The sequence below is a fragment of the Pogona vitticeps genome, chromosome 1 (assembly GCF_051106095.1).
Source record: "Pogona vitticeps strain Pit_001003342236 chromosome 1, PviZW2.1, whole genome shotgun sequence".
Taxonomy (NCBI): Eukaryota; Metazoa; Chordata; class Lepidosauria; order Squamata; family Agamidae; genus Pogona; species Pogona vitticeps.
In genome coordinates, this window is record NC_135783.1 from 59,797,705 (window position 1) to 59,822,591 (window position 24,887).

Sequence of the window (24,887 nt, forward strand, 5' to 3'; positions counted from 1 at the left end):
TGGAGTTCTAGTCCGTCACTCTATCCTCCCTAAAATACTGAGTACCCTTAAAATGTATAAAACAAATGTGCACCTGGCTGGGAATTTAGCTTTCATGAAATACAAAACTGATTAAATAGTACACACTTTCCCCAAACCCCATCCACAAGTCTTAAGGGACACAAGTTGTGTCACAGTAATTTATAGTTTCTTTATTACCTATTATCATGCCAATAGAAACAAAATAGATTTTTTAAGCTTTAGTGGACACACAGATTGCTGAACCCCAGGGTTAGAAAAACAATTTACAACCTATAAAGGAAAATATATTTTAAACTGGTTTAATGGAAATGTATGTCAAGAAAATTTGCAAAAATCTTGAAATTAAAAAACACAAGCCAAAAAATTGGTATCGGAAAATTTGGCAGCTATCACACTATCCTCGCCAACCTAGCAGTTCAAAAGCATGCAAATGTGAGTAGATAAATAGGTACCACCTTGGAGGGAAGGTAAAACGGCGTTCTCTAGTCACGCTGGCCACATGACAAGAGAAACTGTCTTCGGACAAGCGCTAGCTCTACGGCTTGAAATCGGGATGAGCACCGCCCCCTAGAGTCGGACACAACTGGACTAAAAATGTCAAGGGGAACTTTTACCTTTTTATTACACTAGCAAACACAGCAGGGTTTGGAAAGGTCACTGTTTTGGATGACAACTTATAGAATGACCAGTAGCTAACTGGTTGGGGGCTTCTGGGAATTACATCCAAAAAAGTTACTTTTTTTCCAAGATCTGAAAAAAAAAACCTCAGCTGTTTCTTTTAAATACCAACTAAAAAGACATCCATGGTCCCTTGTTTCCAAGCTTCAGATTATCTTTTTCAAGTCTAAATTCCTTGAGAGATAAGCCAAGCTGACTTAACCACACGCCGTGAAATATCGCATGGATAGATGTGAAGAGCTTTTTCTGTGCAATTCAAGCGTACAACTATTGCACAACTCACCAGAGTCTACATCTGTGAAAAACAGTACTGTAATTCTTAGCACAAAGGAAGCTTCCTCTTCTGCAATGCAAAGCTATAAGTGACTAAGTGCCACATCAGTTCCATTTATTTTGATGCAATACAGTACAGAATTTGTTCACCAACACCTCCCCGACTCATATTTAGACAATATTCAGTTCAAAGTCTGGACACAATACAGGTAATAATTTAATAACTTGACTTTAGGGTTCAAAGACTGTTATTGGTGAATATTTCAGTTGTGACTATATACAGACTAAATCTAATCTGAAAAGCCACGACTGGCACAAATGTGAAACAGCACAGCTCACTTTTGAATATTCAGTAAGTAAAGACAAAAAGCACATGAGATGGTAAATAAAACACAAACATTTCATTTCAGGCAATTCTGCACAGCTGTCACAACATCTTGCAAAATGCTGTCTCTATTCTCCTTTGTAATCTAGAATTAGGAAACAGAAGAACAGTTATCAGCACATCCAAAAACTGAATTAGTGAGGGCTACCACTTACTGAAATAGTGGCTGGTATGTAAGGTTTAGAATGCACAGACACCTACCTGGAAAGGCAAAGACTGGACGGTTCCTACTCAGATGGTAAAAGACAAATCTGAGAACAGCTGAATATCCAGCTGATCCTATTGCTATTTGCACAAGGTCTACACAACTTGTAACAGTCAACTGACAAAGTGCCAGGGTATGTCTTGGTTGTGCAACTGGGCACATGAGCAACACATGACCAAGTCACACCATGACTCTTCATGAATTAATACCTGTAACAACTTACACAAACCTTTCATGAACAGCAGTAAGATTTTAATCAATGGCTTCCATTTAAATGTATAAGTATTCTTTCACTACAATTCCATATTAAGAGAACATTTCTTCTGGACCCATGAAATCCATCGCCAAATTATTCAATTCATCTTTTACTGATCAAAGGCCAAGAGGTTAAACAGGCTATTGTAAACCTGAAAATATGCAGTCAGATGCAGTATGTGTGGATGACATTATCACATTATAATTTTATGAAAAAAATTATAAACAGTGAGTCTAGGTTCTGAAATGATAACATTCCTCAAGGGCTGAAACAATCTGTAGACAATGAGATATATTGAAGGGAGTGACTGCCTTATTCCAAAAATGCATGAACTAAACTAGAATGGGATAAATTAGACAACTGAGGGATAGGGCAAGAAGGCCAGGGAAAGTTCAACTTTCAGAAATACTCTGAAGATGGTATCTGAAGTGTCTGGTTGAGAAAAGGGAATTGGATTGGAAAAAAGAAGCAGGGCTATAGATCTATACTCTTTCAAGCTTTCATCAAAATAAATTGACACAAGTGAATCAAAACCATCTTGTGCATTTGCCTGTATCGATTTTTGCGTCTAGCACTTCTGGTTTCATGAGACTCACTATAAAGTGAACTTCAGATGCTGTTACTGGAGGCCAGAAGCAAACAAATGTGAGATAGAGCTGATGGGCAAACAAAAGAACAGAAGCACCAAGAAAGCAATGTCATGGGAAGCAGAGTTGAAAGCGTTCCGGGAATCGAGAAGCTTGGATTGCTGCAATCTGGGGCCTGCTCCAAGGAGCTCTGGTAACAAGTCTGCAGTTCTAAGGTATTAAAAACTAGTAGGAAAAAGTGATACATTTAATGGCTAAAATCCTGTTGCATAGCATAGCAAGTGGCATTAGAATACACCCACTGCATCAGTGGGGATTTGATGATGCCAAGTTCTCAGTAAATTCAACTAACTCAAATGGATCTATTCTACTTGTGATGTACTACACTAAATTGAGTCACAACTAGAGTAGGCCTTTTTGCACCAATGGAATATACATGGAGGCGTTGACTCACCCGATCACCACTGATCCAATGTGTATACTCTAGTGCTACCTATGCTAAGCAACAGTATTTCAGCCACTGTGTACCCAAAACTTCCTCATAAAAATGTATCAAAAAGCATTTTCAACCTATGTTGCTGTTCCTTCAGAGGGAATACAACTTCATCAAAAAAAAGTACCTCAAATAATGATAACAGGTAGTCTCTAAAGCCATGTTAGGCTTCGTGCCATACTAAAGACAAAAACTTCTCCAATTGGTCTTTCAACAACTTACATTGAAGACTTTCACCTCCTTTCGATTTCTTATCTCTTCCACAAGCCCCAAGGGCTTTCCTTTAGGCACAGGGATGGTTCCAAGCATCACAACTCCTGATCCACTCAGAATCTGAGAGACAACTTGAATGAAACTCTGGCTGAAGAGCTCCATTTTACCAATCTCATCAATTACACAGACCTTTTTCACTGCACTACTCCCAGGATCAGCCTATGAGGAAAACATGTATCAGATCAAAGACGTCACTATGGAAGTTCAGCAGATTTATAGATAAATCTCATCACTATTCTATAGTTCACTTTCTAAAGAATAGTTTATTTGAAAAAAATAAGTTAGACAAAAGATCAGGTATCCAAAGTACTACAGATTAGGTGAGCACATATTGCTGTTATCCTACCCCCACTTGCATCAGTCAACCCCACTGAATTCAGCAGAATCTACTGTTCAGAACACATACAAAGTATTGTGCTGTAAAATATATTTGCAGATTTTATTAGAGACAAATCCAATTATGCACATCCACCTGAAACAAATTATTCTGGCTTGTTTTTCCTGCAGGTAAATTATCTGCCACATCCAATGTAATGCTTCACTAAATGTAAACAAAAATTTTATGTAACAATTATGTCCCAGCTAAATATGTACAAGATTGTAGCCTAAAATTAAATCCCTATAAAATTATTAGCAACATTCTAGCAACTATGCTGCAAATTCTGACACCTATTTCTTTCCCAGCTTATTACAGTATTTCCCAATACTTTCCCATCCCTTTATGTTTTTGTGTTTTTGCTGTCAGTAATTTTTATGTCATCCAATAAAATACATTAAATGCCTTACTGTAAAAAGCTTACAATGCCCTCTATGTTCTGATTTTTTTCACTAGACAAAATAATTATTTTATTATCGATTCTGGTTCTGTACCTATAGAAATAATTATTGACAAATGCCCACTAACCTGACATCTCACTGTAAATGCTATTTATTACACTGCTGTTATGCTGCTTTTTTATGAGCAAAGGAAAACTAAAGAAAATGCCTTAGAAAAATCTGAGACCTATTCATATCACATTCTTTGTGCAGAGATAAGCTCCCCAGAAAAAAGCAGATATTACTGAAAATACAGATATCATCATTATATGAGGCTTTTTTAAATAACCCATGGTACTATACCATTCCTTTAGTGATCATACAGGAGAGTCCGCTGGAAAATACATTTACTTCATACCTAAATGGTACTACTATCTGAAAACAGTAATACAATCCTTTATGCATACAACTGAGATTCGCGGGTCTCCCTCGCTGGGTATCTTTAATAAACAATTGAAGACATGGATGTTTGGGCAGGCCTTTCCATCATATTCCTCTTGACCTCCTTCTTCCCTCTTTACTGTTTCTGTTTTGCACTCTATGTAATGTATTGTAGTGTTTTTACTAATTAGAATTGCTTTTTTATATTGTTACTGTATTTTATCGTTGTTAGCCGCCTAGAGTGGTCCTCACCGACCAGATAGGCGAGGTATAAATTAATTAAATAAATAAATAAATAAACTATACTATTCCTCCATTTTAGGTTCTCCATAGCAATGTGAGCTTTTTAAGGATTAGCCATTAGGTAAAATCTTGTGGTTAACTTTGCGCTCAGTGCAACTTGGGTGAGGCATAGGAAATGTTTAATTTACACTAATTAAAAGCATCCTATCCCCACGGTGGTGACAATCTGGCTGTGATTTTCAATTATTAAAGCCTCCCACTCCCCAAACCTAAGACTTCCAAAGGCTTCCCCAGAGCAAAAAGGGAGCTTCAGAACCTGAAATGGAGGGATAAAAAGATTTCCAATTCATTTACAGTGGTACCTCGACTTATGAACGTCTCCACTTGCGAACAATTCGAGTTACAAACAGCTCCATTCGCAAAAAGTTGCTTCAACTTGCGAACGGAGCCTCGACTTACAAACGAAAAAAACCCTTTCCTGCCCTTTTTGACCTAAGTTCATCTTAGGTCAAAAGAAGAAGAAAATTTAAAAAATTCTCCCCCTAGTGGTAGAGTACGGATTAACTGGCTTTGCATTAGTTCCTATGGGAACTAATGCCTCTACCTATGAACAGCGGCTCGACATACGAACGGAAAAAGAGCAGGTACGGATTAAATGGCTTTCAATGCATTCCTATGGAAAAGTTTGCCTTGACTTATGAACTTTTCGACATACGAACACCGTTCCAAAACGGATTAAGTTCGTAAGTCGAGGTAGCACTATACATTTATTATTTCCAGTGCCACATCCAGTGGCATAACTTCACAGTTCTGTGCTAGTTAGGACCTGTGCATTTTTATTACACTAAGAACTTACTATCGCATTCTCTTCCCCAAAAGCCATATTCCAGAACGTCACTCACATTTCTCAGCAAGGGAAGAGCCAACTGTTCAAATGATACCAGGTCTACTACATATTGGCCAACACGGTATTCGTGCCTTCCTGCTGAAGGACCAGAACTAGATAAAAACAAAGAATAAAATATATTAAATATTGAAAACAGTAGAAACAGAACATTCCAGAATACTGTTCTTTAACAGGTAATCCTGTTAAGACTATATAAGGCATGTCTAAATTCTTCAGCTGACTTGGTATGACCCACAGTAATGCCCACCCTACTCTTTTTAAGAACTCCAGAGGACTACCAACACTCCAATCTTGACTGGGCTATACATACAATAATACCATATAGAATAATAGCAAAGATGGAATGTTGTGTACCCAGAGCAATACGCTACAGGATGCAAGCTAGTGCTAATGCTCAGTTACAGGTCACTCTCTCACCATTCCATATTAATATGACACCACATGTATATTAATGGTTACCAGATGGTGGCTTTACAATTTTATTTATTATTTCAGCAGTTTATCTTACTCTAGCTTAGGATGGCCAGATACAAGGAGAAGAGGGCTCTGTATCTTTAAATGCTATATATGCCAAAATCCCATATTTTACAGAAGTACTAAAATTTGCTCTCTCTCTCTCTCTCTCTCTCTCTCTCTCTCTCTCTCTCTCTTGCATCTGGCCAGCCTGCTCCAGATACTTTTTAAATATTGAGCCCAATAGCTTCAAAGGGCCATGCATACAGTCCTGTGGTGCAGTGGTTAAACTGCAATACTACAGTCAAGCCTCTGCTCGTGACCTGAGTTCAATCCAACAGGTTCAGGTGAGCAGCTCAAGTTTGACTCAGTGTTCCATCCTTCTGAGGTTGGCAAAATGAGCACCCAGCAAAGTATTGTTTACATAATTATGCTGTAAACTATCAAGAGTACTCTAGCACTATTGGGCAGTAAATAAGCCAAAAGAACAACAACATAAAAGGCCTTATAAATTAGGTGCAGGAACATAATATTTTAAATATCAGTACCCAACTCTAGACAAGATTCCTCTTCTTCCACCAAGAGTGACAACATCAAACCCTATTCTCCGTCCACGTTCTCTCACTTCCTCAGTGTAAAACCCATCAATAGGGATACCGGATGACTTTAAAACTTCAGTGGTTTTCTGGATCAATGTTGTTTTGCCAATTCCTACAACAACAACAAAAGGCCTTTTGTGTTACAGAACAAAGGACAGAAGTGTAACAGAACAAAACTGCATTGCTATTGGAATGGAAGTGACACCTAAAGTGTCAATCCAGTGGCAACTTGCACCAAATGTTATGAAACCAAAGAATTCATTACACTAGGGCAGTGATGGTAAACCTTTCTGAGTCCGAATGCCCAAACTGGGGGGGGGGGGAGGGGGAGATAACCCAGTGGGTGGCAAACGGTGGCTGAAGCGGAAGTGGTGGCAGTAGAAGCGGAGGTGGCAGCAGAAGGGGGAATCCCGGGCATGGAGCTGCTTCCAGACCCCACTCTGGATCCGCCTCCAGACCCCACTCTGGATCCGCCTCCTGTTGTATCCAACCCTGCCACTCCCTATAGCTCAGCCAGCTCACAACTGCCAGTGCCAGCTGCTCCGGATCCTGCCCTGCTGCCTGTTGGGGCACTAGCACCGCAGCTGCAGCCTCCTCCTCAGGTTTGGCCGCTGGGGGTAGTGATCTAGTGACTTATGGCTCGTGTGTCCACAGAAAGGTCTCTGTGTGCCATAGGTCCACCATCACTGCACTAGGGGCTACTATACTAAAAGCCTTACTGCCTCCACACCCTCCTATCAGGGCCAAAAAATATCTCACAACAGCTCTGACAAATATTCCTGCTCACCATAATGGGAGTATAACTTGGAGCTTCCTCAGAGTGAAAAACTGCTTCCTGACACCACCACATCCACCTGCTTTAGTAGATGGGGAAGACTAAAACTTTAAACAGGAGAAATGTTTCTCCTTTGGACCACATGTACAAGTAACACTGTCCTTCTGCTGGAAGGCAAAAATCTTTTATTATTATTATTATTATTATTATTATTATTATTATTATTATTATTATTATTATAGAAAACTTTCAGAAACTGAGTAACTGTCGAGGAAAAAGCTTTCAACAGAGTGGGGCTGTGTTTCTTTTTTAACTTGTGCTTTTTTAAAAAAAATCAATATAAATGTCTACTTGTGCTGATATTATAGCCTCTGATACAATTTAATTTTCTGGTGAGCTAACTTAAACTGTAGCTGTGGGAGAACAGCAAGATATAAATAACATAAACAAATCTATATAAATAAAGGTAAGTATCTATTTGTGTGTTTGTCCATCTGTTACTGTACTATATCAAAATGGTTAGATTTTCACCAAGTTTTGGAGGTACAGGTAGATTTGACATGATCGGTCTTTTTTTAAAAACCCAAAAACAGTTACAGGGTGTACCAGACAGTGACTTTGGGGGCCTTTGAGGGTACACCAATTATTTTCTCACACAACAGCTGGACAGATTTTCAACAAGTTTGGAGGTGATGGATGGCCTGACATGCAATATACAGGGGGTCGAGAGCAACCTAGTTACAGTACTTATTCTTAAACTATTAGATGACTTTTCACCAAATTTGAAGGCTTGCCTACAAAGTACATATTGCTTTTTTAAAATAATTTTTAAAAGTTCATGAAATTTCATTTATACTGTAATTTTATAGACAGGGAAGAGTTTCCAAGTACTATTCATTAACAGGGAAACAGACTTGTTGAGGAGTTATAGAAGTTGATAAGCTGAATCAGCTTCTCATATAAACTGAATGAGCAAAAAGAGGAATAGAGAGCGAGCAGGGCAAAAGAAAGAAGGGGGTGCACAGAGAAGTGAGAGGGGGTGCTGGAGCGAGGGTGGGACTTGTGAGATTTTAACCAAGGCAAAGCCAGATCCACTAACTACTGCTAAAAAATATACAATATCAGGTATGAGACAGACATTCATTGCCAGGTTTAAGTATTCACAAAAATCTTGTTCCATCAGATCAGCAGTTTAGAAAATGCAAGAGCTGCTTAGGTTTTTTGTGGACTTCTCTATCAAGAACTCTCCCCAAACTGATAAATGAGGTCCATTGTCTTTATTTCCGCATCACAGAGAAAGCAACACAATAAAGGGTTTTGCTTATTAATATAACCTCCAGCCCCCCACCAAAGCTCTACTCGTGTCATCTTGTATAATTATATTAACATGCACTGATAAATGACTGTTTCCTCAAGTTCATAATTTAAACTTTGGGAAATCCAATTTATTCCAATAACATTGGACAACGATAATTGTCTCATAATTGTACGTAATTTAAAATTTGACATGCTAAACCATTTTTTTAAAAAATGGAAGTCACAGAAAGTAAGTGGTAAGGGAACAGTGGATGCTCGCATTTAACTGATGCAGAAGCTAATTCTGCAAACAATCCAAAACCAGATCCAAGCCATAAGAGAAAAAATAAATTAACTTGCACTAATAGCAACAGTAATGATCGTCACAATAATTTCACACGCGAGGGCAGCAGCTTTAGATTCTAGCTCAAGCCTACACAGTACTCGAATAGATTCCAGCCCTAAGTTGGTTTACTCCAAGCAAGCGCTCGGGTCTGAAAAGGTTAGTGGGTCACAAGCAGCACTAACGAGCTCGAAATATTGGCTGCAGGACTTGAGACGAGAAAAAAAATAAACTACTACGAGCCTGGCGCGTGTGTGGGGGGGGAATGGAACTGCAGGGAGAACGAGGTCGGGAGGCTCCCTAGCGCTGCGGTTCGGAGGGCAGCGGGCCCCCGCGAGGCTCCTCCGACGAAGGCCGACTTCCTCGCCCGCTCCAAGCGCGGCCCGCACTTCTAGGCGGGCGAGAGAGAGGGAGGACGGCGCGGCGCTTCGCTCCGAGGAGGCCTCGGTTTCGCTACGCTCTGCCTCAGCCGCCTTCTCCTACCCTCTTCCGGCGGTGGGGCGCTGAGGGCCGGGGTGGCGGCGTCCGCCCTCCCGCCGGCTACTCCCTTCTGCCCTGGCCGGCAAGTTACCTGGGGGTCCCGTGAGGAAAACGTGCTTGGCCATCTTGCCACGCCGAATTCGGCGAGCGGGGCCGGGGAGAGGGGGGGGGGGGAAGCCCTCTCGTCCTCCCTTCCCTCGCTTTAAAGTCCTCCTCGCTCCGAAGAGCAAGTGAGGAGGACCTGGGAAAGCTGGCCTGCGTTTCCGGAAAGCAGTGCTTTGGAAACGTTGCTGTTTTGGGAGTTTCCCCGCGAGCTGTGCCCTGGCAGTGGCCCGTTCCCCCCCCCACACACACACACACCTTCCCACGGGCGCTCGCTTTCCAGTGCTGAGGCTGCCCTCCCCACCACAGGAGCCTTAGGAGCACGTAGGCTCTTTTGCAAATAGCGAGCTTGAGCAAATCTGCAGTGCATTTGCACAGGTTATGTGAGAGGCAGGATCGCCACATTCTCCTCTTGGCCAGTGGTCAGTTTGGAAGCGCAGCTGCTCAACAGTCACAAGGAGAGTTCAACAGTGTAGGGAGCGGGATCCATCATAAATGAGGATCAGGTCGTTGGTAAAATCAATGGCTCTTTGTTACCCGATCAAAACCAAACCACCTTCAGATCAGAGCTAGCTAATAAGAATACAGTATACTGTTCTAGTATACTGTTCTAGTATATCTTTCCCATATAATGGGGAGGATATCAGTTAGATCAGTGGTTCTTAACCTTTTTGAGAGAAACGCCCCCTTGAGCCATTGAGGAAGTTATCATTGCCCCCCTCCCCACGGTGATGATATCTTTCTATTTATTTTTTTATTTTTTTATTTTTTTATTTATTTATTTATGACACTTAAATCCAATGACCCCTGAAAACAAAATTCAATTCCAAGAAAATGAAATGCCCCCAAAAAGTAACATTTAATGATTTAGTTGCAAGCGAATTTTAAGACGCAAAAAGAAATATAAAAAAGGGTATAAAAACAAACTGCAATGCAGGAACTAAAACTTTCAAGTCAAAAACTCTGAAACTAAATTAAGATTGGAGGAAAATATATATTCATGCACACTGTAAAAAGGCTGTAGCCATCTTGACAGGTTTGGCTTGCTCCAGCGCCCCCCTACCGCCCCCCTTCTGCTCCAGCGCCCCCACACCGCCCCTTTTCATTCTACTGCCCCTCTGAAAAATGAAATCGCCCCCTGGGGGGCATTCTCGCCCACGTTAAGAACCACTGAGTTAGATTGAGAAGGGGTTGGGTTAGGGGTTGACAAGTCTAGTGCCTGCTACTCAGAAGTTACCAAAGTGTTGATCCTTTGAGCTCAGCATCTGGCACACCACTGCTTCTATGGACTTTTCACTGGGTGTATTTTCATTACTGGGAGAAACAGATTTTAGAGTGTTTCAAAAACCTATCTGCCTTGAAGCAAGAACTGGACAAAATAAGTACAGTACTGTAGCAAGACCTAAAAGGCCTAATCCACTAGATAGTGGGGGAATGGGAGCACTTTACCAGGTCAAAGAAAAAAAGACCTAAATCATGTAGGATTGAAATGATGGTGGCAGCATCGAAACAGAGGTAAACCTTGCCTCCCACATCCTCAACCCCCCCCCCAGAAGTCAGACTTATGCAATGAACATGCAAATATAGTCAGCAGAACATGCTTACATATGGTTGTTGTGGGTTTTCAAGGCTCTTTGGCTGTGTTCTGAAGGTTGCTCTTCCTAACGTTTTGCCAGTCTCTGTGGCCGGCATCTTCAGAGGACATGAATCTGAACTCTGTATTAATAGCTGTGGGATCAGTTTTGTACTTCTCAGGAGATGGGTGATTGTGGTGATCACTGTGTTTTTTGTTGTTATTGTGGGTGTATTGTTGTGATAAGAGGGAGAGATTATTTGTCACTGTGGTTGATGGGTGTCGTTAGCTGGTCTTTTGTGTGCAGTGATTCACCGGTCCTTGCAGACTGTATTTTTCAGTGCTGGGAGCCAGGCCTTGTTGAGTTTTAAACTTTCTTCTTTTTTATTGAAGCTCTGCTGGTGTTTGTGGATTTCAATGGCTTCCCTGTACAGTCTAACATAATGATTGCTGGTGTTGTCCAGTACTTCAGTATTTTGAAATAGAATTTCATGTCCAGCTTGTTTTAGGGCATGTTCAGCTACTGCCGATTTTTTTTTTGTTCTTTTAGTCTGCAGTGTCTCTCATGTTCTTTGATTCTGGTGTAGATACTGCATTTTGTGGTCCCAATATGTACCTGTCCACAACTGCAAGGTATCTGGTATACTCCTGCAGTGGTAAGGGGGTCCCTTTTGTCCTTTGCTGACCATAACATTTGTTGTATTTTTGTGTTGGGCTTGAATATTGTTTGTAGGTGGTGTTTTTTCAAAAGTAGTCTGTGACCCCTTTGATGTATGGCAGAAATACTTTTATTTGTGGGTAGCTGTTTTTCTTCTTCAGTTTGGTGTTGTTTTCTTGGTTTGATGGCTCTTGTGATTTCATTTTTGGAGTAGCCATTTACCTATAAGGCCCAATTCAGATGATTGAGTTGGGTGCTGAGAAATTGATCTTCACAATTCTGATTTGCACGGTCTACCAGTGTTTTAATAATGCCTCTTTTTGCTGTGGGTGGTGGTTGGAGTTTTTGTGTAGGTACCAGTCTGTGTAGGTGGGTTTTCTGTAGACCTTGTGTCCCAATAGGAGGTCAATTTTGCGTATGACCATGACATCTAAGAAAGAGAGTTGGCCCCCTATTTCTTTTTCCATGGTGAGTTGTATATTTGGGTGGGTGCTGTTGAGATGGTTTAGAAATTCTTCCAGTTTTTCTTCACCGTGGCTCCAAATTGCAAACGTGTCATCCACTATCCCACTGAAAATACTGGTAATTAGGCAGTGTTGGAAAAGGGCCTTGATGTCTTCTGGAAAGATCTGCTGGATGAGTATCAGAGTGTCCTTATTGGTACCTTGGTGAATAGGGATACCATGTCAAAGCTGATAAACCTGTCCCCGGGACTGAGTTTTAGGGTGCTGATCTTGCTTATGAAATGTCCTGAGTCTTTGATGTAGGATGAGGTTTGTCCAATGTGGGTCTGTAGAAGGTGGCTAGGTATTTTGCTAATTCATATGTTGGGGAGTCGATGGCACTTACAATGGGCCTGAGTGGGATTGAGTCTTTGTGGATTTGGGGGAGTCTGTATAGTCTTGGTGGGAGAGCTTCTGTCTTGCAGATTCATTGAAAGACATTGGGGTGCAGGGAGGAACTCCTGATCAGCATATTTGTTTTGTTGGTTGGGTCCCGTTTCAGGGGACCCCCTGAAATGGGACTGGAAGTTCCTTGATTTTTTCCTTGCATTCTTCTGTTTGTATGATTACTGTGGTGTTTCCTTTGTCTGCTGGCAGAATGATGATGTCCGGATCTGGAAAAACCATACCAGCCTTCCTTAGGACAAAAAGGACCTTCATTTCCCTACAGGCTAGCCGCATCTATGACCGCCTGGAACATGCCCTCCTACGGGAAAGAATCCACACAACCTGCAAAAAAACTGGACTCCACAGACAAAGAACTATTATTCCTACACATCAATATCAGTCATCAGATCACTGCACACAAAAGACACCCATCCATCGTATACTTTCAGGCATTCAACACAGTCTGTAAGGGTAGAGGTGTATTACCAGGATGGCTGTAGTTTATCCAGTTTCTTCTGCAGTGGAGGATACTGTAATTTTCAAACGAAATTAAAGTTAGTTCCCCCCAACAAGTTAGCGAGCAAAAGAAAGTTTGTGTTTGCTGCAAGCATCATATGAAAACTGGATGAATTTCTAGAGCTTTGGGTTGATTGAGGGAAATCAATTAGCAAGTTTCCAAATCAGTGACTGAGAAAAGAGGTCATTTAGCCAATTGCTCTTTTGTAGGCTAGGAATTGGAAGGAGAGAATTGAGGACACTATTACTCTGTAACCTCTGCCCTTGTTTGGATTTAATAGTTCACACTGAAAGAATAGTTTGTAAAGCAATGCACAGTTTGAGGCTCTAATTCTGTGCTTGAGGGCATCATTTCAGCTTTCAGGAGTGGAAAGGGCAGGACAAGATTTGGAGGAAGGTCACAGCTTTCGTATATTTGAAATTAAATTGCAAAAAGCTGTATGTGTGAAGAACACTTATTTTAGTTAGCTAGCTAGCCGGCTGGCTGCCTAGATGCACAGGTGTACACACACAAAATATATAATACAGTAATACTGTCAAAAGAAATAGAGTTGTCCAGTCTCATATTTACTGCTGGAGTCTCAGGGAATTACTTTGTTTTTCTGCTTCTCTAGGCAGGAAAACAAATCTGAAGGTGAGATTTTTATAACAACATGTTAGTGTATCCAGATGGCAACAGGATTTACTGGCCAGGATGAAGGCATTCTGATGCATGTGATGCTTTTGCAACATGGGCACACCAACAAGCCAGGAGCAAGGGGAAGAGATGGTGGAGAGTGCAATGGCCGCATGCACTTTATCCTATTATGTCACAGGGAGCAAGGCAAGGAATGGCGCACCAGCAGTGCAACATCTGAGCCTTGCTGCATAAGCTCTGGCACATTTTGAGGACAACTCTCTGTCACCTGGCCCTGAACTTTCCTCAGTGCCCAGCAGCAGTGTGAGCCTAGAAAAATACTCTATGGGCAGAACCCTGTTACTTAAGTATGTTGGTGCAAGTCAAACAGCATTGTCTGAATTGCTGCTGTTCAAGAAGTTGGGGCTTGTATATACAGTATTTTTTTCCTGTATGACTTGGCACATAATGAGCGGTGCATGCACTGCCTTAATAACTAGTGACAATTTGCTGCTGCAGTTTACTTAGGTCGGTGCATGTCAATAATAGGATTTTGAATTTCTGACTCATTGCAGATAGCCCAGATTGTAAGCTTAGTGAGAATGGTGGCAACCATTGAAACTGCTGGGCATAGCTTGCTGTTTGGCTGGCCACTGAGAAACAGCATGGCTTTTTGCCACATCTGTGTCTAGGTTGCGAAAATACTGGGCTAGCTGAGTTTTGCCTAGATTCTGGGCCCATTTACTATTTCAAGTCTGCTTCCACAGTCAGCTGCCCAGAAGAGAGTTGTACACTCTCCAAAACTTTCTCTGTCCTGCCTCTGTCACATCATAAGGGCTTGCTCACGTGACAACACAGATGTTCATCTCCATCTCAGGTTTTTTTCTGTAAGAAATGGGAGAGTACTGACGTGTCAGCCCTAAACAATGTCATTAAAAAGTGTGCCTTTGGTATGCAGCTCCAGCCCTCAGTAATGGTTAGTAATTAATTCTAACAATGCAGAATCACTGGATTTATATAGGCCTCCTGAGGAACAATGAAATGCAGGCAGAAATCACAGCGAAAACACTTTTTGCCATTTGTTCTTTGGTCTGTCTAGCTACCTATTTTGATTTCAGTGATAACTTACATACAACCTGCTTCTGTATTTCTAGATTGAAAACCCCTGGGAAATACAGAATTTAAAGCTAAAATGTGTATTTTTTTTTAAATAAAGCCTGCTAATTATATTTTCCAGGATTCTACACCACTGAACACAATGGTACTTACCTCTGAGAAAATGTGTGGAGGATTGAACTAAGCATGGCTGCAAATCTGTGCAGAGTTATCTGCGAGTTAGCCCCAACGAACACAGTGAGACTTAACTGATTAGACATGGATTGGATTGGATTGCACTATAAAGCTTAAATGCTGTATACACTTACTTGGCAGTAAGCTGAATTGGATTTAAATCTGGATAGACATATATAGACACGCATTTTCAGTCATTTATACAAGTCATTATGACAGCATGATCATTGTACTTGCCACTGTAAAATAATACTATTTTGTTCTGTCCATCAGAGATCTCTTTACTTCTTATATAATATGCATAGCTTTTCCTAAGTAGTATATATGTCATAAAAAATAAATGATTCTTTAGTTTGATTTGCAGGAATCTGCACCTGTGTTCTGGTTATCCTTTCAAAACATTTCAAAGAAGTTTCCTCCTGAATTATATAAAATGTTTTGAGAATGTGTGCACCTTTCTGCTACAGTTATATCAGATGTTATAAATATATTATGGAAGGACAAACAAGCATATCATAATGAGTGTCAAATATTTTTTTCACACATCCTGCTATGTCAAACCGTAAGATTTATGTAAAATATGTGAATGGTTCCAGATGGCAATCTGAATTTTTTATGTTTTCTAAAAGCATTGTGAGGGATTTTTTAAGAAGAGTAATTAAACATTAACACCCCATGCATTTCTTCTTTCTTAAAGCACCTCCCCCCACCCCCAGTGCATTCATTTTCCTTTTACATATGCTTCCAGGATCTCTTGTTCGAACATTGCAAGCTGAAAGATATAGTATATGCACAGTCTACCCTATGAAATTGACTGGGAAGGGCCAAGACAACAAGGAGTGGAGCGATGAAATGAGTGAAAGGGAATATGTAAGAAAGCACAGTTCTTGCATGACAGACATCTTGCCAAGGGCAATGCATACACAGAGACTAGAAACCACACAGAAGCACACTGCCCGCCCCTCCACAGTAGCTGGGGAAGGAGAAACACATGAGGGAGGGGAAAACCATTGCTCCCCCTCCCCTGCACACTCAATACGATAGCTACAGGAGAAAGTCTGTAGAGATAGTGCACATGCTACAGGGCAACCATTTGCAGCAGTGCAGAACCAGCTGGCATGGTGCTACATACTGATCACCCCCACCCTATCTGCTCTTCCCTTGGCTGAGAAATGCCAATCGTGCCACGATTGGAGGCAAAGCGGTGCCCATACAATTGTGAAATGTGTCTATGAGATGCTGAAGATATGCTTCTGGTATCATTACCACAGTGAGAGCTAGGTGTTGAGGACCTCAGCTGTTGTGATGGTGTGCACAGTGGTATACAAAATAGGCCATCCAGCATGGAGAGTCAGGACAGGATGCTCTTAAGGTTGCATTAGAAGCAAGAACTATACTGTAGCGAGGGTCTGTGTGGCATTACAGCATAGAGGAAGATCTGAAACTTCATGGGAAACGAGGGATAAACAACTTGGTAACAGTGGGACAAAGTGGATAATTCTATGCCCACCAGAGATGTGTGTGTAGGGATAAATACCACAAATCATTTCTGATGCAGCAGCTAACTTGGGGTCTGCCATGCCAGAACTGTTAGGGGATGGGTATGCCTCAGAGAGGCATTAATGTCACAGGGTCAGCCATCTCATTAAGGAGGTTGGTGGTTGCAAAAATGGGAGGCCTGACATATTGTGGGAATTTCCCCAAAGACATCCTGATGATGGAGAGAGCTCTACATTTTTGTTTGTTGACTTGTGAAATGTGTATCCCAATGCACATGTGTGGCCATGTTGTGGTGACATCTTTATCCAAGATGGCCTCTGGCAATCATGGCAGCAGAGAGCACTAACTGTTCTGGGTTCTATAAGCTCTGAGGAGGCCCTCATAACGATGGCTGTGGCTTCTATCCTGGCAGCCTTATAATTTACTAAGTGCTTATAATTTAGTCAGCACCTGTGATGGAGTCAGCTTTATACTTCCCTTTTTGCAAATTAAGCACCATCTGTTTCTCAGACTTGACTTTTGCCTCAAGGATGATCTAAAATGGTAGTGATTTTAATTGGGTATCATCCTTCAGTATTATATATATATAATTGTGTGCCATCGAGTCAATTCTGACTTATGACAACTCTTTCCAGGGTTTTCTACATAGAAAGTACTCAGATGTGGTTTACCATTCTCTTCTTGGGGTGCCTTGGGACTGTGCAGCTTGCCCAAGCTCGCACAGGCTGACTGTTTTGAGATGTCCAGTGGGGAATTGAATTCCCAACCTCTGGCTCTGCAGCCAGATGCATAACACACTGAGATATCGAACCGACTTTTACATTGTTAATATATAGTGCAATTGCTTTTCAAAAGGGAAAAAAATATTAAAAAATTTTTTTTGAAGAGATATATCCATCCTGCTTCACATGAGCAGAGCAGTACATACTGATATTTAGACTGGAGCTTAACAGATAGTCATATGGCATGCATCCACCTCAGATTTCAAACCCTAAAAAGACTTGACATAAGGAGCATGTTGTGAACTATCGTGCAAGTAAAACTTTGGACATACAAAGCAGCTGTAACTTCTTTGTAGCTTTTGTCAAATGTACCAGTGAGGAAGATGTGGCATTACAATGTCTAAGTATTTGTCCTATGGACTGCTTTCTTTAATTTTGAAAGAGAAATGCTAGGAAAACCCACTCCTGTGAGTACACACTGTATATTGTTTCCAACAACAGCAATTGTATCCCTTGGGTGACAATACTGCCTTGCACAGTGGAGCAAGATCTATTTGGTGGTATTACCTGTACTGAATAAACTAGCTGCCTAAGGATTTGACTATAGTTAGAGAAAGAAGAATACAGTGGAAATCAATTTGTCAAGGAATTCTTGTGGATGAAAGTGGTTGATAAATGTAAGATAATTATCAGGATTGTTCAAGAAACCTGCCTGCCAGGGAGGGTGTCTTTAAATTACACTTCTGACAAGCTACATACTGGCTTCAAGTAGTGACCCTTCAGGGGCAATTTTTAACCACTCTCTATCATGACTGGTGGGTCTGGGTGTGGGTGTGCACGCCTGTGCATGTGTATCAGAATGAACAGTTCAGCAGGGCTGTCACTGATAACGAACTCGCTGCTAATAGGTTGCCCCTGGCAGTTGGCTACAATAAAGACTGTATCAATCAAAGAAGCATACAAAGAAAATACCAATTTTCAAACTACTCTCTCAAGTTCAGCATGTAATTCCTTCAGGGTCAGAGTGATATTTAAGCATCATGCCTAGTGAACATGGATGTTTCTAAATCTTAACTGAGGGCTGTTGTTACAGAGACTCTGGTGTCCAGAGCAGCCACACACCAAGTCTTTGACACAATGCAGGCCGTTTGTGAAACAGCAGGAATGGATGTAACCAGAGTATTTTTTTAAATTTCTTTGTAATTTATTACTTTCTGTCATTTTTACTCTTGTGTTCTGCTTTAATATCTGGAGTTTATAGCTTAGCAAGAACACACCATATATAGCCCTTCTTTCTAAATTGAATACATGACATCTTGCATTCTTTTGGATGTTTAAAAAAAAAAGAAGTACACACAGCTTCACTGGGATGCACTGACTGTGGGAGCCTGTCACTAGACACCTACTGGAAAACTCACCCCAAATGTATCGTCTTTCCATTGCTCAATGTAATTCTTGCCATTGCTCAATGCTCAATGTAATTCTACTGATAGAATTTATACCCTGCTCTTCTGCCATTCTGCTCTTACAGTAAGAAGGTACAGATAAAAAACTTGATTGAGACATAACACCTCTTAAAACGTGACAATAAAAGACATAGTCAATACTCAGCCAGTTACATCTTTAGCAACCGAATAGCTTACATGCCAAAGACCCACTTGAATGAAAAGTTATTTGCGATCTAGCAGAAGTAGAACAAAAAGAAAACCAAACTACTCTCACTTTGGGACTGGGGTTCTGTATCCTGGAAACGGCCGCTGGGAGAGGCTCATTTTGAGCAGACCTGTGTCTGCTAATGAGTCTGAAGGAGGAGAACCCCAATATCCAGCAGAAACAGCCATCTACATGAATCTGGATCATGGAAAAGTGGTGTCTTCCTGACTCGTGAAGGAGGAGCACCCAATTGGATAGTTGAGCTCTCCTTTAGAACCTTTTCACCTTCTTCATCTTGGGAGCAGTAACGTACACTGTGTGTGTAGGTCATGGTTACTATGTTTTCCTTTACACGTAACAAGTATACATGATGATATCTGAATATACATGAGATAGACACATGTGGGCAGAATGTCAAAATAGGAGAGAAATGAAAGTTAGTAGAAAAAGCAGTTAATGGTTAATGAGTTCACACAAGGAGAGATACTAAGCTTACCAAATATTAAGCTTTTAAACCTTTTCTATTGACTTTTCTATCTCAGCAGACTGGGGGATCCTTCTCCAAACTGGTACTTTGCACATGGTTTGAACTATAACTCCCATCTGGGAGAGATCCAGCTTGGAGAAGTTTTAAATAGAGTGTAGATAGATATTTTTATCTGGGGTAACTATATGCAGTTTGCAAAACAAATTCCTGATTTATTTTTCTCCTAATCTCATCTCATGTTATCCAGTCTTAGCCTGCTGGATTTTTTTTAAAAAAATGTGTTGTCAAGAGATTGGGAAAATGAGGGTTCATGGTTTCTCTTCTTGAAAATCAGGCTTTGTACTTTGTGCCCAGGATGAGCTAACAGAGAAGGGAGGGAAATGCCCCACTGATAATCGGAAGGCAGCAAACAACAATGACTGATCTCTGTGAGAAAGGAAACATCAAAGCTTGACTGAGGTCACTCCTTGGTACCAAGTTAATTAGCAGAATGGTTTCAGCTAAGTGAAGGGAAGGGGGAAGAAGTTACTGTCTTCTTCATGAAAGTTCAGGCAAACTTGATGCCTGATTGGCAGATCTTCTGGAACAGTCTGGAAATTGGACTTTGAGTATAAAAATGGAAAGAGAAGTTGGTTTAACCTAGTTATCTCTTAGGAGAATGCTATGCTTATCTGCTGCTTTGTTGCATGACCTGCACTCCATATAAAACTCTGAGGTTGTGCTGAAGCAATGCCAGGATGTAAGTATTAGCATAAGTTAGCTAGTTTTCTTATTTTCTTGTGGAATTTTTCTGGAATTGTTCCTGCCTCAATGTTCTAATTGGTTATTTTGCTCCACATGCCTTTTGACTGTTCTGTAACTGTTGTTGTCTTGAAGTTTTGCTGTTGTTGCTTTTTCACCACTTTCAATAAGAGATACAGTTTTTATGTCTGTTTGATTCTTTTGGATTAAGTACTGAGAAGGAAGATTTTTTCAACACCAAATGGAAGAGGAAAAACAGCCACCCACAAATAAAGTATTTCTGCCATACATCAAAGAGGTCACGGACCACATGGGGAAACTTTAGAAAAAACACAACTTACAAACAGTATTCAGACCCATCACAAAAATACAACAAATGTTACGGTCAGCAAATGACAAAAAGGACCCCTCACCACTGCAGGAGCATACTGGATACCTTGTAGTTGTGGACAGGTATATATTGGAACCACCAAACGCAGCATCCACAACAGAATCAAAGAACATGAGAGACACTGCAGACTAAAAGAACTGAAAAAATCGGCAGTAGCTGAACATGCCCTAAAACAAGCTGGACATGAAATTCTATTTCAAAATATTGAAGTACTGGACAGCACCAGCAATTATTATGTTAGACTTCACAGGGAAGCCATTGAAATCCATAAACACCAGCAGAGCTTAAACAAAAAAGAGGAAAGTCTAAACTGAACAAGGCCTGGCTCCCAGCACTGAAAAATACAGCCTGCAAATGGTCAACAAACTCTACCCAGCCACAAGGACCAGGGATCTTTGCACAAAAAAGACCAGGTAAAGACACCCATCAATCACAGTGACAGATAAGCTCTCCCCTTTATCACAACAATACATCCACAACAAAAACACTGTTTGCTGATCATCATCATCGCCCTATCTCCTGAAGAGGATAAAAGCTGTTCCCACAGCTATAAATACTCAACTAACCAACAAACAGCAACAGATCATGGAGAGAGTTCCTACTCCGGTCCTCTGAAGATACCAGCCACAGAGACTGGCGAAACGTCAGGAAGAACAACCTTCAGAACAAGGCCAAAGACCCCCAAAAAATCCACAACAACCATCAGTTTAACCAGAGCTTTGCTCACAAAAGTGACATGTTTGATGTAAGGGAAATTGTCACTGAGTGAAGGCTCAGCAGGAATCTCAGGAACTCAAGGTTCTAGTTTAAATGGAAAATCTTTGCAAATGGATGAATTTCCTTTCTTTATATCACTTTCCCTCTTTTCATTTGGCCCACCTGGATAGGAAACAACAGAATATAGCCATGAATGCACACAGAAAGGGGAGAAACTCTGAGATCTAAGCTCTTGTGTCATTCACTCCAGTCTTAATAAGACAAAACTGTTAGGTATGCATGTCCTGTGCTATATTTGCCCTGCACAGCTTCAGTTCAGTTGAATAGGATTCAAGAAAGCATCCACCGAATTGTTTCCAATTGCCATTGGGATCCAGTATTGAAGAGTCTAGTCAAATAATTTTGTCTTTCATAAACTATAAGAAAAATGACCTGAAGATAGTTTAAGTTTTTCTTCTAAGAGGAAACACATCAGCAGATGTTTTCATCCCATTGGTGAATTTATGACACCATTCTTTCAGACAACAATATAAATCAACAAGATGTTGAGGACAGATTAGACTATGTTCTTTGTATGTAAATCACTTTATCGTACTACAATATGACATTATAATTAACTGTGCTGGAAAAATAACATCTCATTTATATTTAACTGGTCCAATTTTACTCAGAAAGATCTCTTGTAACAATATGGTTAAACAATGGCCATATTCTGTGGAAACATGTGACGGGGGTTAACATCTGGTGTAACATAGTGGCAAGCTATAAGCCTAATAATAGTCAATGGCTCAGTGGATATCATTATTAAGATGTCATTTTGAAAGAACAACACTGAGCAATTTAACTACTGGCAAGCATACTAATTAATTAAATAGACTCTGTTTTAATTATGCTTCTCTAAAATGGTGCCTCTGCTGCAACACAGAAGAATATTCCTGTCTGTATAGCTCACGCAGAAATGTTGAGAAATTAAAAGATTGAAGGTTAACTGCAATGTACATTTCTCTGATTTGGCAAATCATGCAGAAGGTATCTTTGCCTTCAGGAAGTAACTGCTCCATTTCCCCACAGTTTGTGGCCGTGCTCTGGCGGCCAATATGTTAACATATAGTCAAATCTCCTTGCAATCAAATGCTATTCCAAAGGCAAGCCACATCTCTCTGTTAGGATATGGACACCTTATTTATATAGAAGGGTTACTCTAAGACTAGGCCTGTCTTTTATTCTTTTACTATTAGATCATAAGTAATAGCTCATATGACAACTCAGTAGAAAAGAACACAGTTTTTCCTGCCAATAAAATGAAATGTAATGGTGTCGACTGCTTACCAGAATTGTAACATAAGGCTACACAGGTGGTTTTCCAATCTTGTTGTTTTTACACCATCCCATTTTGTATTATGCTGATTATCTTAAAAATGTAACTAATGAAGGTCTAATGTTAGACAGCCCTAATGTTTTAAATAGATTTTCAGAGTTATACTACTGTATAGCATACATTTCTGACACTCAAGACATGTTACAGATCTGGCTAAGGCTAAAGATTTATTTTTTTAAGAAGGTGGAATATGAACATGTTCATCCTCCCTAACAGGTTATGTACATTTACAGCTGTAAATCTTTATGTCACAGAACTACTTTCATGGCTGTTTTATGACTTTAATGGGATTGAAATGTCCTGATAGGCTCTCACCCTTCTCATCAAACAGAGGTGGTTACTAGTGTATGTAATTGTTGGTGTTAGTACTGTTTTATGGTCTGGTTACAGTCAGTGAATTAAGTTTCATATTCTCTGTTTAATAACATTTGCTAAATGGTGTTTCTTTCCAAGATCAAATACAAATTATTTCATCCAAAATTTTCTTGAAGGCATCTTATTATTAGATTTCCTAGCTGCATAGCAGAGTCGCTAAACGCAGAACCTGTGACATGCTTGACAACACAATTGCACCTGACCACGCTCTGCTGGAAAAGAAAGAGGTGAGAGGAGATTCTCATGTGTGTCTGTCTGAGCCAGTATGACCCTATAATGTCATCAACTCCTGAAGGAGCGGTATATCAGCTGCTGCCACCCTAAGTGCCTGTATGTATTGTATGCCCTTTAAAAATCCTTATTTTCTTACATTCCTGTTTCACTTTTGCACCATGCATTGGCTTGCGTGGGTGGAAGGGAGGCACTTATTTATTTATTTATTTATTTATTGGACTTATATACCGCCCCATAGCGCTACAAGCACTTGCTGTGCCGATTTAGTCAAGAAGAGGTCTGGATTTGTCCCAGGCTGAGCAATAAGAGCAGCCCTGTGAGCCATTTGCCTTCTTAGATTGGAAATCTCCATCTGCAGATGGGGTATGGAGGGGGAGACACACACTGCCAGTCTATCCCGCTAACAGCCAGGAGAGAGGAGGGGAGTGCCAGGCCAGGGGAAGGGAAAGACTATACTCTCCCCCCACTACACACACCTCTTCCTCCATGCAGAAAATGTGTTCACTTACGCGATGGGTTGTATACATGCCAGGTTAATAGAACATTTAGTGGGAACACCAGGAATTGAATGTCAACATAGCCTGTCCGGCTATGACTGAGATGCAGATGGTAGAGCGTATAGGGAGTGCCACTTGCCAGTCTGTCTCAGGCAGCAAAATACTTGTGATGACCCCACATTTCAGTAGGCTGCCAGTCTGAAGACACACAGATGTACCATGTTGACGGAGTTGCCTTTGGTGGTTTCCTCCTGTCTCTCCCAGTTAAGGATGTGGAGCCTCCTTTCCCCTTCGTTGTCATTGCCTCAGCTCTAAATATCAGAAACAGCTACTGGGTTGATAGTTTGTCAATGTTCTTTTGAGCCCACCAAATACTGTACTACAATTCAACTAGTTCCCCTCAGGCAGTGTACATTAGAAAAACAGTGTGTCAGTTTCTATTTTTGATTTGACAAATGGGTTTAATAATTGCATAATGCTGTTATTAGCATAAAGCATTTTTCCCTCCCTTCTAGCTCCTCACAGTTCTTCCAGCATTTCAAGGCAGCACATTCAATATTAAATGGATTTGTTTTGAATGTGAGTCCTCCAATTATACTGCCTTTTTTGCTTTTTTCTTTAGAGTGGACACAAAATGCTTCTTGCAAGTTCTGAGGAATTTAGAGTGATTTTCGATGAGAACTTTCTCTAACTGTGCATCATGTGGAATAATAGATATAGCCATTGTCAGTGCATTTCAATATCCATGGAAAAAGAAAGAACTGCTGGAGTGAAAAATCACTGCATCATTACCTGGGCCCTTCTTGCAATCTCAGAAACTCATTTTTCAGATGTGAAGGCAAATACTCTGAACAGGTATAAGTATCTGAGCAAAATTGTGTTACTTGCCTCTCATCATGAACCTCTCTGAATCTGAATGATGCACAACTCTAGTGCTTTAAGTACTTTCAATAGATTTTTGTGGACTGGTACTTTGTTCCATACACAAGCTATTTTTTTGGCAATGAATTGTTCAAAAGATGGTCATTGTCGCCCCCCCCCCGTCTCTTCCATTCTTCCCTCTTTATCGCTATCTCATACCCA

General features: G+C 40.7%; 1 protein-coding gene and 1 long non-coding RNA gene across 3 annotated transcripts; one reads left to right on the top strand and one right to left on the bottom strand.

Annotated features, from left to right (window-relative positions):
- Positions 1-1,070: 1,070 nt before the first annotated feature.
- Positions 1,071-9,790, bottom strand: NTPCR (nucleoside-triphosphatase, cancer-related). Its single transcript, XM_020786804.3, has 5 exons — positions 9,556-9,790; positions 6,520-6,682; positions 5,514-5,610; positions 3,121-3,330; positions 1,071-1,442 (listed from the first exon to the last, which is right to left on the bottom strand). Exons 1-5 carry the CDS (start codon positions 9,587-9,589, stop codon positions 1,374-1,376), a joined length of 573 nt encoding a protein of 190 aa, XP_020642463.3. The 5' UTR covers positions 9,590-9,790; the 3' UTR covers positions 1,071-1,373.
- LOC140705568 (uncharacterized) lies at positions 7,678-24,887 on the top strand. 2 transcript variants are annotated; one of them, XR_012084947.2, is made up of 2 exons: positions 7,678-9,143; positions 12,898-24,887. It is a non-coding gene; the product is annotated as an uncharacterized LOC140705568 (long non-coding RNA). The 2 variants fall into 2 exon arrangements; XR_012084948.2 differs by lacking the exon at positions 7,678-9,143 and adding an exon at positions 10,746-11,081.

Bases quoted from the DNA above. Each gene is read 5' to 3' on its own strand.
- NTPCR (XM_020786804.3), bottom strand. From the start codon at position 9,589: ATGGCCAAGCACGTTTTCCTCACGGGACCCCCAG. The intron at 6,683-9,555 runs GTAACTTGCCGG...TTGTTGTTGTAG, and splicing joins TTTCCTCACGGGACCCCCAG to GAATTGGCAAAACAACATTG. The intron at 3,331-5,513 runs GTGAGTGACGTT...TTTTCCTCATAG, and splicing joins CTCTTCCCTTGCTGAGAAAT to GCTGATCCTGGGAGTAGTGC.